This window comes from Hakea prostrata, chromosome 7 (genome assembly GCF_041222555.1).
Source record: "Hakea prostrata isolate BN-2017 chromosome 7, UWA_Hpros_2, whole genome shotgun sequence".
NCBI lineage: Eukaryota > Viridiplantae > Streptophyta > Magnoliopsida > Proteales > Proteaceae > Hakea > Hakea prostrata.
Genome location: NC_142606.1, coordinates 14,997,152 through 15,012,560, shown reverse-complemented (window position 1 = coordinate 15,012,560; position 15,409 = coordinate 14,997,152). Strand labels below are relative to the sequence as shown.

The 15,409-nt window shown below is 38.0% G+C and overlaps 2 protein-coding genes and 1 pseudogene across 4 annotated transcripts; 2 read left to right on the top strand and 1 right to left on the bottom strand.

Moving 5' to 3' along the window:
• The first annotated feature begins 1,812 nt into the window (after window positions 1–1,812).
• On the top strand, window positions 1,813–3,642 carry LOC149010071 (chaperone protein ClpB1 pseudogene; annotated as a pseudogene). The gene is made up of 3 exons (XR_016174539.1): window positions 1,813–1,997; window positions 2,901–3,241; window positions 3,339–3,642. The product of XR_016174539.1 is annotated as a chaperone protein ClpB1 pseudogene (transcript).
• Window positions 3,643–3,944: 302 nt separating this feature from the next.
• Window positions 3,945–5,159, top strand: LOC149010070 (uncharacterized). The gene is made up of 3 exons (XM_089160519.1): window positions 3,945–4,172; window positions 4,321–4,512; window positions 4,645–5,159. The coding sequence occupies exons 2-3, from the start codon at window positions 4,384–4,386 to the stop codon at window positions 4,858–4,860; spliced, it is 345 nt and encodes a 114-aa protein (XP_089016645.1). The 5' UTR covers window positions 3,945–4,172; window positions 4,321–4,383; the 3' UTR covers window positions 4,861–5,159.
• Window positions 5,160–5,313: 154 nt separating this feature from the next.
• LOC149010069 (U-box domain-containing protein 44-like) lies at window positions 5,314–14,980 on the bottom strand. Of its 2 annotated transcripts, none has more exons than XM_089160513.1 (6): window positions 14,264–14,980; window positions 13,828–13,950; window positions 12,678–13,422; window positions 12,294–12,594; window positions 9,271–10,739; window positions 5,314–5,714 (listed from the first exon to the last, which is right to left on the bottom strand). In XM_089160513.1, the coding sequence occupies exons 3-5, from the start codon at window positions 13,392–13,394 to the stop codon at window positions 9,283–9,285; spliced, it is 2,475 nt and encodes an 824-aa protein (XP_089016639.1). In that variant the 5' UTR covers window positions 13,395–13,422; window positions 13,828–13,950; window positions 14,264–14,980; the 3' UTR covers window positions 5,314–5,714; window positions 9,271–9,282. The 2 variants fall into 2 exon arrangements, with proteins under 2 accessions (XP_089016639.1, XP_089016641.1); XM_089160515.1 differs by having other exon boundaries at window positions 14,398–14,980.
• Window positions 14,981–15,409: the final 429 nt, after the last annotated feature.

Below are 15,409 nucleotides of genomic sequence, written 5' to 3'. Positions count from 1 at the left end.
AAAATATGTTAATATGAATCCATCTTTCAAGTCGAGTCAAGAAATCGGATCACAACATAACTAACTGTCTTTACTGATGCAGGTGAGCGTTGGCGAGCCAAATATAGTGAATTAATAATACAAACCCCTTAAACAACCAATAAATGCGTGCAGACAAACTACTATGGCACCAAAAAAAGTGACCTCCTTCAGATATCTGATTCTCCAAGAATCGTCAATGTTTCATCATCTCTACAAACTCAACTAATCAAGTTAAGAAATTTATATCCTTCCCTTAGAAATTGCTTAATGTACGATAACAAGATTAATAACTGAGTTTAGAAATGATCTTAATTAAACGAATGTAATGTTGCAATATATCACCGACACATTTGCGAAAAGAAGTGCTAAGCGATGAAGATGCATATATGGCTACACAGAAGAAAGAGTAGATGATGTGTTGGGCAATTTTCTAGAGGATTTCAAGGAAGCAAAGGCTTCTTTCCCTACACAAATGTCCAAAGCAGCAGTAACCGCCTACACACAGATTTTGGCAAGTAAGTTCCCCAGATTTCGCGTAAATTGTGTCTGGCCTGGTTATGTTAAAACAGACATCAACAATAACACTAGGATATTTACTGTTGAAGAAGGTGCAGCTGGTCCTTTGAAGTTGGCTTTGCTGCCCGATTATGGCCCTTCTAGTCTTTTCTTTCCAACAAAACATATGCCAACCTTTTAATCATACATGATCATAAATAAATAAATTAAATGATTTTATTGAATCTCGCAAAGATGAGTGTGACGTCAAGGGGGAGTGCCGTCATGATTTTTCTATCCATTATCTTTACCTTAATTTTTTTTTTTCAAATTATAAGGGTCACGAGCTGAAAATCTCAAACTAGAAATAGAGTTAGATGGGGGGCGGCCTAGGGGTAGCTCTGCCCCCTGATTAGTCATAAAGCTAGCCCAGATACCTCAAATTCAAAATGATATTTTTTTAAGAGAATGAAGTCATCTGGTTATATATAAAATAAAAGTATTCTTGATGATGTAATTGATATACACATAAACTGACCAGATGAAACCTCAAATCTAAAAAATAAAAAATATAGACAACTTCTACCCATTGTCTTTACCTTAAAAATTTTTTCTTCAAATTAGAGGGCCAAGTCCTAAAACCTCATACTAGAAATAGAGCTAAATAATAATAAATAAATAAAAAGGTAAAAAAGATCATTATAAAGAAATCTTAAATAGTGGGGGGTGCTTGGCCCACGGGTAGCTCTGCCCTCTGATTTGTTGTAAAGCTAGCCCAGGTACCCCAAATTCAAAATGATAAAAGTATTCTTAAAGACGTAATCAAATGTACACATAAACTGACCAAATGAACCTCAAATTTATAAAATAAAGAAAAACAAAAAAAAAAACATGTAGACAGAATGTTACATGCATTGTAAGATCTGACGGTTGACAATGGAGCAAAATCTTTAATTCAAAATATTGGATCCAGATCCCTTCCAACTGTAAGGCGTCGAAGGCATCCCACCGTTGGATGGTAGATCGGAGGCTGGGAGGAATTGGAGAGCAATCTGAGATGCATCCGGGGGATCAAAGCTTAATAACCGTACGATGTTGAAGCCACCGTTGTTCAAACTGACCAGATGGTCAAACTTCGACTTTGTTTCAAAAACTGGAAAACCCCCGGGAAGTACGATGGTCTCTCCTATTGCCTTAAACCGACCATGAAGTAGGCACCACCTGGCACCTGGCACCAAGCATCAAATTCTGAAACCCATCGGCCCTCTTTAGTCTTCACCCCGATTTCCTCTTTTGATTCTGTTCTGCCCCACAACACCGAATGAGAGAGAATGGAGCGCACGTAACGCTTCAGTCTTTTTCTCCATTCTCTCAATTTCTGAAAACAAGATTTCGACTCATTTCCGATTATCATCCACAATGCCTTGTTCTTGTTCTCGACAATCTTTATGAATTGCAGTCACCCTTTACTTGTTTATCAGGTGATTCATCTTCAACCCCTTTTATTTCTGAATTTTTGCGTGGTAAATTCAATGATTCATCCAATTATGCTGTTATAGTTCTGATATTTGTTTTCTTGATTGCGCTTTTTTATTGGGTTCTTGAAGGATCAATTGTTGGTCGACCCAGCTATAGGCTTCAGATTAATAGTTTCTAGTTTCTACACCTTGCCAAATCTTGTTGGCTCTTCTTACTAACAATGTATAAACTGCTCTAGGGTTCTTTCTTCCCCCAAATGCTGCATGCCCGTGGGTGGTACGAACATGGTTTTGTATTGAACGAGTGACCATTTTTCATTGCATTGGATTCACTGATTTCTAGGGGATAAAGACAATAAAAAGGGCAAAAGTACAAAGCAATTTTTTCTGAGAACCTTGACCTCAGGCTACAATTGTGGTCCACCGGCCATTGCACCAAGGCCTGTTCATACAACATGATCTTTTTGATTTAGTCAATTTAATGTGGTCTTTTAGATTGCATGATTAGGTGACAGGGTAGTGCCCACCTTCCTCTCCATTAATTGATACCAAGCTTTTAGAGTATGAAGTATTTTCTTATTGTTATGAATTTGGAATGGTAATTATTTCTTATTTAGGATTTTCAAGTTTAGAACCAATATGGATAGTGGTTATATACGTGGAACAGAGTTTATTGCTATTTCTTTGCTGTTTCATCTTGCTATTGTTTGTCCATCAAATTTTTCGTGTTTAAACTTTCTACTACCAAGTAGCAGGGTATATAATAAGTATTCTCTCAAATGTTAGCCGGGTATCTCTTTCCAAACTAATTACAGCATGTGTTTGTTTCTTATCAAGTGAAGAAATCATCTGGTTGTACTCAAGGAATGTTAAATTGTATTCTAAATACTGCTCTTTACCATGTAGATGGTGAGCCCATGGACCCGCACTCCTGTGTTAAATCTTGGTACTGAAGAGAAAGAGTGGCTACTTAGCCTTGCAGAGAGAGTGAAGACAAGGGTGGTGGGACAAGATCTAGCTGTTGATGCTGTTGCAGACGCGATATTGAGATCTAGGGTGGGGTTGTGTCAGACTCGAAATGTGATTGGATTATTCCTTTTTGTGGGTTTGACAGGTGTTGGTAAGTCAAAACTAGCAAGAGCCCTTGCTGAGCAACTTTTCGGCAATGAAAACATGTTGGTGCAAATTAATATGTCCGACTATGTTGAACGGGAGTCAGTTTCACAACTTATTGGTTCAACTCCAAGGTGAGCAGTGCAATTCCTGGTTACCCAGTAAATGGTAGAGGGATTTTCATAGAAATACCTACAAGATTGTTGTTTATGAGTAATTGAATGTTCTTAGGTATGCTGGTCATATACAAGGTGATAATCTTACTGAAGCTCTGCGAACGATGCCACATGGTGTTGTCCTATTTGACAAGGTTGAGAAGGTCAGCAGTCTTGTCCTCCAAGCTCTCATTCAGCTTTTTGATCGTGGTTACCTAATTGATGGAAAAGGAAGGATGGTTGATTTCTCCAACATGGTTGTTATTATGACTTCATCTGTGGGAGCCAAACACATCCTAGCCCCATTAAGTTTCCAAGCTACGATCCAGAGGGCTCAAGAACAAGTTATGGCTGAGGTAAATAGGGGGGAACTCCTTTAGTAGATTTATAAGTGGACTTCCTAGCCAGATTTTCTCTTTTGTTAAATAGTTGTTTAGTATTCAATTGTTTCAGTTTTTCAAAAGGATTCAGATTTTTCATATTTTCCTTGAATTAGTTATATTGCAAGGAATTAAGCCAAAACCACAAACAGAATTAATTTAATTACAAAAACGGATGTTCAGTTTGTAGTTTTTGTTCTCTTTGTCAGCTCTTCTATTCCATGAACAATTATATGGTGAATCTAATGCAATGATTTTTTAATGGAAACATGAGTTGATGTCTGAGGACTGCATTAAGATTCTTATGTTTATTAATTCTTAAAGTTTTTCAGGTGAGAAGGCATTTTAGGCCTGAGTTTCTAGATCTTTTGGATGATATCATTGTTTTCAATTTTCTTTCACCCAAGCGGTTGGGAAAAGTTGCCAGGCTTCAGTTAAGGGAGGTAGCCAGTCATCTAGCAGAGAGAGGTGTGGCTTTATCTATCTCTGAAGATGCATTGGACTTTGTAGCAGCTACATCTTATAATCCAGTGAGTGCATTACACTTTTTTTAAGGTTGAGACAATCATGAAAACAAGATTTTTATTGAGAACATAATTACTTTTTTTCCCTCTTTTGGTAAAGGGGTGAATAAATTTTATGTGATGATTAGAAACTGATTCTTCCTTTGGTCTAAAGGAGTTTGGTGCTAAGCCAGTAAAGTTTTGGCTGGAGAAGAATGTGGTCACTAAGCTCTCGAAGATGCTAATACAGGATAAGATAGATGAGAATTCCACAATTTACATTGATGTTATGCCAGTGCCAGAGGAGGATCTCTCTGGTAATGTAAGGGCAACATTGGGGCAGAGAGAGAATCAAGATTTTTTTAAGGTGTGGCCTCAGTCTTTGTTTGTGCATACTTGATTTCAAAAACTTATAGATGGTTTTCGAATTCTAGGATACATACTTGGACTGAATTATTTTTATTTAGATAGTGTAATTGGCTGTTTTTTATTTTTATAGGAATTCGGAGGTTGTTCGATGGTCCACTGGCTAGGAAATCTTGGAACACAGATGTGTAAGGTGTTTGCAGGGCATCAGATCAAAGGAAAAATTGTTTACATTGATACTCCAAAGGAGTTGACATATAGGGTAGAGAGGAATGGAGGCCTTTTGAATGCCAGTATAAGGCAAGAGCCAGATATCATTGCCTTCAAAGGAATTGACTTAATCTCTTAGGTTCCTCTATTGCTGGTTGTTCGATTATAATCCTATGAAATGCAACCCATATGGCCAAAGAAGGTAGATATTTTATGCACGGAGGCTGATTAGCACGAACCAGAGGTCGGTAAATGGATGTAATCTAAGCATGTTGAAGGATGGTATGTCTTAGAAATCCTCCTCTTCTTTTTTTTCCCTTGTAATAGTTATCACTTCTGCTGGGCAAATTATTGAGGCTAACGACACTGACTTCAACCTTATTAGCATTGTTGATGCCTTATCTTTGTTTCTGTAGGTTCATGTTTTGGTATTCATATGGAGGCATGGACGACTTCTTGCTACCATCTTCATTTCAATATGATGCTCTTCAAGGATTTCAAGTATCATTATCAGGTATCATATTGGAGGGGTGATTTTAAGAGACAGTATCATATCAAAGAGGCACAATATACGCAAAAGATACACACTGAAATGGTCAAGAAATGCATTGATGTTCTCATGATATATATAGCATATAGTTTCGAAGCATAATAAAGTTTATTATGCAATATGTAAATGCATATCAGCTTAATGCATGGATTTGTCTCGTTTTTACCTAATCTAGTGATGCATAACCAAAAAAAAAGGAAGAAAATAATCCAAGCATTTAAAAGAATGAGATCTGCAACTTTACCAACTTTTCGCAAAATACTATTTCGATGAATCCCACCAAAATTTGTGGTGGTGGTGAAGACTAGTGTTGCTTTTTATGTCAGATGATTTCTTCCAACACTTACCAAATAGAAAAGCATGTTTCAATGGCGTCAGTTGCTCTCAGCTTCATATGGCAACCACGGTTTCTGTTTTGCAGGTTTAAAGGATGCATGTCTTACCTGTGTCAGACAATGTATCAGTCAATATATTCACTTTTTTGAAAAACAAGTATGGAAGACCCAACAACAGTTATCAGCTGATATGATATGATAAGACACCTACCAATAGTTACAATACTTCCACTCATGATATTGCTCATTAGATAACAGACAAACACAGTCAGCTTTTTTTCCCCATTTTTACCAATTGCTTTTGATAAGTCAATCAGTTGGTTGATATATTATTCATAGTGTTCCATGTTGCAGGTATTAGGATTTTTATGCAAAAATCTGCAGGTAAAAGTTCTCCAAAGCAGGCTTCTGGTGTTTTATAGAGTTGATACATTGATTTCTCTCCTTAAACCTCAAATTTTTATACCTTATTGATTGAATGTTGAGTACCACTTATTAGTGGTTTAATTCGGTTCCATCAAGGCAATTGTACTCATACTTTGGTACTTGATTCCTTGGAATACATGGAACACAGCCACCAAAGCAGATATAAAACTTAGACAAATAATAAGGAAGAGTAGAAACTAATAGGCCAATATCTTGCGTTCTTGTATGCTCCAGGGCATGTATCAACTTGTGATGATCAACAGTCATAAAAATTGTAGCGGGTGTGAATGTCTTGTTTCTAGGTAATATTCAAGTCATGACCTTAAAAGCACCAACAACACAAGCCTTATCCCAATTAAATGGGGTCGGCCATGTGGATCCTTGTTGTCCAATCAGAACTATTCAAGGCAATATTAGGTCCAAGGCCTAAGCTATGCATATTCTTTCTCACAACTTCTCCTAAGGTTATCTTAAGTCTGCCCCTAGTTATTTCAGTTCCTTCAATCCAGGTTAAACCACTCCTTTTGGTTCTTTTTTCATATTATTACTTCATATCTGTGTTCGACAGTTAAAACATATAGGTGGGTCTATGTAGTATTACATTGTTTTGGAGAAAAAGCTGACTTCATATTTGATTTTCATGACATGGAGAGTGGTTGTATAAAATGCTCAAAATTTTACTACAATTGTTAGCAGCAGTCACTGATGCTTGATGTTAGGGTGACATCAGATGTTCTTGACTTGGCATTTTTCTGGTCTTGGTATGAAACATTGCCAATCTTGCAGGAAGTGTGCATGATGGACCGGAAATAGCTGACTTGATAACATTCAGATCTCCAGACTAAAGTATTCAAATAACTTGACTGACAGTAATACTAGGGCCTTTAAAGGTCAGCTAGTAGGTAACATTGAATTGATGTGGTTTTCCTGTTTTGCCTTGTTATGTGAGGATCTTAGTTTTGAGTTTCTTAGAGGTCTGATTAAAGATGTAAGTTTCCATCTGGCTGTATGTCCAGTTTGGTCATGATGGTCCTCTTGTTCGGTCCTTCATTGTTTCAGTAGATGGAGACACTGTAGTATTTTATTTAATCTGAAGTATATTTAATATATTCGCCTTGGTTGAGTTTTAATTAGCTTGTAATCCATATTATTGTGATTAGTCATAGGCTCTTAGCTGGGTTCCTAGTAAGAATAGATTAATATTTAATATTAAGATGAGAGCAGTCCATGAGATGTAACAGTAATAGTCAATTACTATTCTTTCCTCCCTCCACTTCCCTCTGTTGCTGGTCTTCTTAACTTTGATATTTTGCATAGTGTTGATAAGGAATTGAGCAGGCATGCAGGAAGGTTTTTCTATGTGTCTGATGTGCAGGAATACCTTCAACCTAATGATCAGATAATAAGGCATAAGAATTTCCTACAGTTAAATAACAGACTTGCCTGCCTAGCACTTCCCTCTTCCAAAATCATTTCATGTGGGGCAAACAGCACATGAGGACCTCTTTTAGACATGAACTAACCCAATCCTAGGTGAAAGACCCTTCATTGGTTTGGCATGGTCTAGAAACCATAAAATAGCCAAAGACTACATGTTAACTATGGCCATATCTCTGCACTAAAAAATGCTGTAGCAATGTGGCTTGAGGATGGGAAACTATTGTAGATCTTTTGTTTGCATACATTTCCACAAATAATGCATGAGACATGGAATTTTTCTATTCACTAAATAATGAATATTCAATCTGAAGTTCTGAAGCTTAGTTCTGTGTTTCAACTGGCATCTCATAGCAACATATAGCTTTTGCAAATTGCTCCTGCTCAACTCATTAAATTTCATACTAGTTAACTGTTACACCTTCAGACATCCAGTTCTATACTTAAATGAGCCATAGTATCCATGTATATATCATGACAATCTCATATACTTAGGTTTGCTTAGAATTAGTATTCAAGGCTAAATTCAATTTCTATCATCTTGTTAGCCTCTGTTTTTACCTATTTTGGATCTCAACACTGCATACAGATTAGTGAGCCTTTGGCTAAATAATACCATCTCTCCCCCCCCCCCCAAAATAAAGGAAAAATAAAAGAATTATTATTCAAAGAATGAAAGGGGGGAGATTGTGGCATACTATTTTTACAACTGATGTCTCTGCGTTTGATCAAACATATAAAGAAAAACTATAGTTCACTGCATTTTGTGTAATCCTCTGGAGTGTTTTCTCTTTCGTCTATCCATTATCAAATGTATTTTTTTTAACCCCAAAAAAGGTACTATAAGGCCCTCTGTTTCCAAAGTTTAACATGGAAATGGCTCTTACACTTAGACTCGATATGGTTGTTAGATTCAACTCGTTTTCACTTTTCAGGCCAGGGATTACCCAACAGAGTGGCGTGCATTCAGTAATCTAGTTATTAATTATAATTTACAAGGCAAAATCTTTAAATTTGCTAGATGGCTCAGGTTGAACTGAAACTTTAAATATAAAGAATATCACTGTGATGAAGGCGAAGTTAAAGTTGTAAGAGACCTTTCCATTCATCATCAAGTGTGGTTCTAAGGCCCTAAAGCAGAACTCTATCAGTCTTCGCTCAAGGTAAAAAAAAAAAAAGGAGAAAGGCAATGCCATTGAGAGGCGCTGATGGTGAGCTTGACATAAAAAATGGAGACCCATCTTCTACAAGTGTGGAAGATGAATTTTCCCAAAATTAATTTGTTTCTTCATCTTAAATTAACTCTCTCTAATATTTGATTGGACTTGGAATCAACAGAAGAAGATTCCAATTAAACCTAGTGTCATATGGAAAATTAATCCAACGGAGTGATGCCATATGACCAATCTGGAATGATTCAAAACAGAATTTAAGGAGATAGGTTCTAACAACTGAACTCTAGTAATGAATTTTGAAATCAAATCCCTGACACTGCCACTAAACATTAGTACCCATAGCTTAATGCTGTCAAGATGTAGAGTGCCAAGAGAATTGCAGAAGTATGAATAGTTGCCGCAGTGAGAACTCACGGAATCTCACCAGCAGTAGTATGATGCTTTCAACACCGTCCCCACATTTTATCCCAAATCAGATCATTTTCATGTACATTTTCAGTTTGTTTCTTAATTAATATACAGTAAACTACACATGTACATATTTTCATGAACCAACAATTGGGACAAACAGCAATAGGAAAAATAGAAACGATTAATATGAATTAATTCAATAAAAAATACTATACCTTGATACGAACTTACTGGAAGTAACTTGATTGCACCTGCAAGAGCTCAAGGTGTGCCAAAATCTTAGCAATGGTGGATTTTAAGGTTGGAGATCCCTTTTGTGCAAGCTCAATAAGCAACACCTGAGCAGGTTCCCCATACTGTACTTTATGAGCCTCAACTCTGAAAGTTCTCTCCAGTATCCAAAGTGCTTTCTCCTTGGCTTTTAGGGTCCCTACTTCAAGAACTCTCATGATGGCACGAATACCCGATGCTTTGGCAATGGCCATGCTTCCATTTTCCCAGATCTTATCCTGCATGATTGTTGAAAGGGCACTAAGGACAGGTTCATCTGCTTCTCTGTCTTCACCTTCCAAAATTTGGATCAGTGGTGAAAGAGCACCAGCCTTAATAAGACAATACGTGCTTTTGACAAAACAGTAGCCATCATGGACCTCACAAAATGCATCTAGCAAAGGAGGTATGCAAAGCCATTTAGATTCTCTGGGTTTGCTTAAAGAAAGAGTATTCTGAGACAGCTGAGCTAACGCAGTTGCAGCTCTACATCTGGTAATGGGCGACCCCATTGAGAGCAACTTCACAAGATGTGTGATCACACCATGTTCTGCAGCTAGTTGCTGAAGTTTCTTATCTGAAGGAACTGTAAACCGAATCAATATAGCTGCACTGCTCTCAATCAACCACCTCCTTGTGAGTGTTGAAGTTGGCATGCATATGTCCAGCAATGAGAGCAAGATGGGAAGCAAATGGGTCCTTTTGAGAACATCTGTCGCCCTTTTGTTGCTGACGGGGATAATACTCAATAATCCAAAAGCAGCAGCTTTTTCATCCTCAGACACTGACTCAGATATAATATTTACTAGGACATTGAGATGAATCTTTTCAAGCTCTTCAGCAAACTCTCTTGGAGAATCTTTATAGAGATTGTACAGTAAATTCAAGGCAAATATTCTGTTTTCTGTGTTTCTGTCAGTCAAGAATGGTAGGATAAGATGAAATGCACCATTTTCCTTCATTTTGGATTTAACTTTCGATGTATTAGAATGGCTAGCAATACTGTTTACTGCTCTTAAAAGGTGGCACTGAATTGTTGGGCTGAACAAGCGTAGAAGTGAAAGCATCTGTAGCGCTATGTCTTGGTTTATAAGGATAGATTCATACTGGGCAATACTAGCAAGAATAGCTGAAGCTGGTTCTCGGAGAGTCATAAGCACAGAAGTGACTGAGAAAAGGAGCTGGAGCAGAGTCCTTATAATGCCTGAATTAATCAAACGCTGCGCATTTTCCATCAGACTAGAGAGATTCTGCAAGGCACCCAAAGCAGAAAGCTTGGCTTCAAGTTTTCCAGAATTGAACATGTTGACAAGGAGTTCAACTGATCCATCTTCTCCAAGAGCAGCTCTACTCTGCTCCGTTAGTTCCATTCTTGAAATTGATGTTGCCATAAGAACCTTATTCATCTCAGAACCTGAAAATAAACGGTGGAGTTTTATCAGACATGTGGCATTTTTCTGGAATGCTTTAGTGATTACCAGTCAGAAAGATAATCATCTCCAATCTACATAATCAACTACCAAGATGAGGGAAACACACAAAATATAGTATTGGGACCTCACGCTAAACCAAGTAAAATATACTCAGTGCCATATATTGGGACCTCCACGTCTCTTTTGCTCAACATCCAACAGGTGATTCAAGGAGGAATATGATTTTTGTCAATTTTAAAATGCACAATGCCTTCAGAGTGCCCTTAAAAACGGTAGGCTTACCGATTTTTAGCCTTGAACCCAGGATAAGTAAATTGTAACTAGCAGGCTCATATAATTGAAAAAAGAAGAATGGACCTAGAATTCCATGTGGGCAAAAAAGCTTTCCTTATCCCCTAACAAGCGGGTGGTCTGATTCAATGTGAAGGGAAAGCTCAATCCCAGGTACTAGTCATTCTGAGATCCTAGAGAGGGATGGTACAGTAGTGTACAGGCTAGCCCTACCTCCATCCTTGGCCAGCATGCATGATGTATCCACATTTCCATGATCACTTGTGGCCTTAAGGTGTCCCTTACCAAGGCAGTGCTTAGCCAGCCAGGATCACTTGTTGCCTAGAGAGCCGAAGGGATTGGATGCAAATGTTACCTATAAGGAAGCACCGGAGGGGATCCCAGACAGAAAAGACTATCATCTAGGGAACCAGACAGTCTCCTACATCAAGGTTAAATGGAGGAACCAAACCTATCAAGAGGCTTCATGGGAGCGAGACGACCATTGTGCGGGAGAAGTACCCCTATCTATCTAGACTCCCTGGTATGATCGAATTTCAGGGATGAATTTTTTACAAGGGAGGGATGATGTAATAACCCTTCTAGAATCCCTAACTGATGCTATGATGTAGGACCCAAATAGGAAAAGACAAGCACACATGACACATGCTACTGCCCATCCCGGAGGATAGCAGTGTACAGAATCAAGATCCCTGGAGATGATGGATTAGACCTTATGGATGTAGCCATGGTGGAGTCATAGAGGAGGAAAGAACCCGATACAACACAGGCTTGGGAAGATGGTAGCACATTTTCAAGGGATGCAGTGATGCACATCACAGAGACTAAGGATCAGGTTATATGAGCAAGCGTATACTACTCTAAGCTAATAAGCTAGGATTGGCCTTGTATGAATTATAATACAACTATGAAATTACAAATCTGCCTCTTTCTCCATCCTATCTTTTTCTTGTCAAGCTAAAAGTCAACAATACATGGTTAAAATATGAAAACTGAATAGGAATGGCAACAATTTTGCTACCTTAAAGGTCACTAAGAAATATCTAGATATATAAGCAATCATATCTTAAGTATACACTGAGAGGCAGAGCACAAAATCCATCGGTCAGAATCATATCCAAAAAGTAGTGCAACTTTTGCATGCTAGAAAATGTGGGCACAATAATATTATTTATAAACAACAAAAATCATACCAGAAAGAAAGAAAGAAGTGGACGCAAGAGCTGAGGGAGCTCTAAAAGTACCTTGCTTCAGATATACTACAAGAGGCTTGAAGTAACCTGCCTCTGCCATAAGAAGAACATTCTGATTGTTGCTTGACAAAGCATTCAACAATTTTCCCGCATCATGTGAAGCATTCGGATCAGAACTATTGTGCACTGAAACCAACATAAGGATAGAACCTTGTATTCTTCCAAGCCTTCGGCAGACTGCTGGGACCTCTGAGAGAGCCAGCAAGAGACCAACAGCTTCCCTACGCTCTTCAACATCTTGAGTCAAAGAGCGCACCAATGCCGACAAGGACTTGATATCCACCATTTTATCCTTTACATAGAGAAGTGGTCTTAGAAGCTAACAGTTAGAAAATTAAGGGAAAAAATGCTGAAGTAAAATCTACTTCTATCTACCTTGTTTGTATCATCCTCCACTAGAAGGCATTTCACTACTGAAATTATATTTAACCGGGCATTCTGCCTACAAGAAGCCAGTCGATTCAGCAGAACTTGAATAATACCTTCATTCCTTATCCATTCATTATGAATAAGTTTATCGCTAACTAGTGACCTGAGTCCCAAAAGTGCAAGTCTGAATTCTTCGTCATTTCCATACTTAAGCTGAAACGCAATATTGTCAAAATCAAGAACAGTCATTGGCCCCTCCTCCCCTTTCACTTCCAAATCATTAACAAACTTCAATTCATCCTCAATACATGCGTCAAATCGCACATTTACCATTTCTTTATGCAAAGCTCCATACTTCTCTTCAATCTCAACTGATACATCAAGACTTGCCAAGATCACGACACCTAAACATCTACCCAGGTCATGAGTAATGTCTTCAACCTGTTTAGCTGATGCACTTGAATGGGAACACGCCAGAACAGTCCTAGCATGTGCAAGCTCATTCTCTAATGACTCAACTGCCCTTTGGATGGGCAGTGTGTCCATGAGTGTGCTATCATCCCTTAAATCATCAAGAATGGATGATAATTTTTCTTCAAAAATAGAAAATTCAGTAAACATCTCTGGTTCAGTCTTTGAATCCTTAGCAAGCGAAGTAATCTCATCTGCTGATTGTGACTCTGAAAGGAGTTCAGCAAAGGTTCTAGATTTCATTGGATGCATCTTTGGTCTTGACGCCTATCTTAAGCTTCTGGAAAAAATCAAAATCGGTGCATTAATGCAAAGGAAGTCAAAAGGCAAGACGAAATATCAGACTAATTAGTTCCAATGCCAAATCTTGTTCATCTATTTGGAAGTAATTTGATTCACTGACCAATATGTGTGACATCTAATCAAAGCCAAAGATACAACTCCCAAGTCCTAACTAACATCTAGCAGGTTAGTAGCAATTGGGCCAAAAGGAAATTCTCCCTGACCACGGCATTTTAGATGAGTCCAATTAAGCGCAAGGGATACATTCAGATGCGGGAACACAGACATCCCAAGTTGCTGAACATCCACTAGGAAGTAAAGCTAAAAGTCATCAATACGTAATGAGAAAAATCTGATTATCAAACACGAACCTGAAGGAAATCTATAATCATCTAAAAAGTACCTTAAGTATCTGAATATAAGTGTTGAAGCCCTTTCCAGGCGAACTGGTTATATTTCATAGGAACTCCAGCTTTCTCGGAGAACTCTACAGATTACTCAAAGCCTGCAGCATACTGCCCATTCTCTACAGAAAATTGAAACCCACTTCAAGCAAATTGCAGCAGAAAAGACCAATAAAAACTGCCATGAACACAACAAAAGTACCTGGGGTGTGTGTGTGTGTACATATAAAAAAAATAATTCAGGAAGATGAATTTATACTAAAGATTGAGAGCCACACTAGTCAATTTTGGTAATATTTTCATTCGCTAATTAACCAATATAAGCAAGCTTTGGGTCTAGTCCATTTAACTGGACCTAATTTTCGAAAAAGGGCTGCAAAAAATAGCTGTATTTCTCAAAATTAAGAATTAATATACAGGGATGACCCTTATTACTTGAACTTTGTTCAAGGTGACCACATAAGAACTGAACAGACTCCCAGCTGAAACTCCAGAGCCACTCTCAAAAGTCTGCAGTCTCAAGTCTCAAGAGATCCAAATAAACACATGAACTCAAAGGGGTTCCTTACCAATCAAAGTCAAGAAACCCTGGAACAAATTAAGCCAAGAGAAAAGGAGCGACGGAAAAAATGGCCATCTGTTTGATTAGTTGTTCTTCTTGCCCTCTTCTGTCCCTTGTGGGTTTACTACGAAGATTGACGGGTTTTGCTTCTTCTGCCTGCGGAGGATGGCATTTTGCTGTTGCAAGGTTATCCAGGATTGCATATTCTTCTTCTAAACTTTGTTGTATCAGTCGCGTTTGACCTACTGGGACCTTACAAGTGGCAACCATCATTTCAAGACCAAGACCTCTCTCTCTCTGTGTCAAGCCCAATATGTAGGCCAACCTGGCTTTAAAGTTCAAACTTCCACACAGAAACATAACCCTCCAAACACTCCTCACTCCAGAGAAGGATCAATAGAAAAATGAAATCTTCTTCGCCTCAATCTGAGGCCTTTCTCCCACGGAGTCACGAATAGTTGAGTCTGACTTTGACATTGGGTGGGGCTTCTGAGAATTTAAGTCTTATTATGAATCCCCAAAACGACGCAACTACTCAACTAGTCAGATAATTCAGATAGAAGACAAAACATTTCCGCAAATTTAAACCATAAAAGAGAGAGCGTGTGTGAAAGAACGGACGGAGACATTGTGATTGACTGAAAGAGACAAACGGCTTTGCCGCCATGAAATGAGTGCGAGCTACGAACCGCCTTATTAAAAAGGTTCACATATTCAAAGGATCAGGTATAGATGTAAACGGATGATCGAATCTTCGAATTCGTATCCATTTGAGGTATTCAAATTTGACTTTTTCAAATTCGGATTCGGAGTTGCGGAATAATAATTGGATTCAAATTCGAATATATTAATTTTAAATCAGACATTAATTTTATTCAATTCTAATATATATTTGAAAAATATTATTTGTGTCTCATTAAAATTAATTTTTTTAAATATATCATTATCTTTTTTTAATTCATTAGTTAAGCCCACCACTTCAAAATCGAATTTCGAATATTTTCATTCATCCGGATATT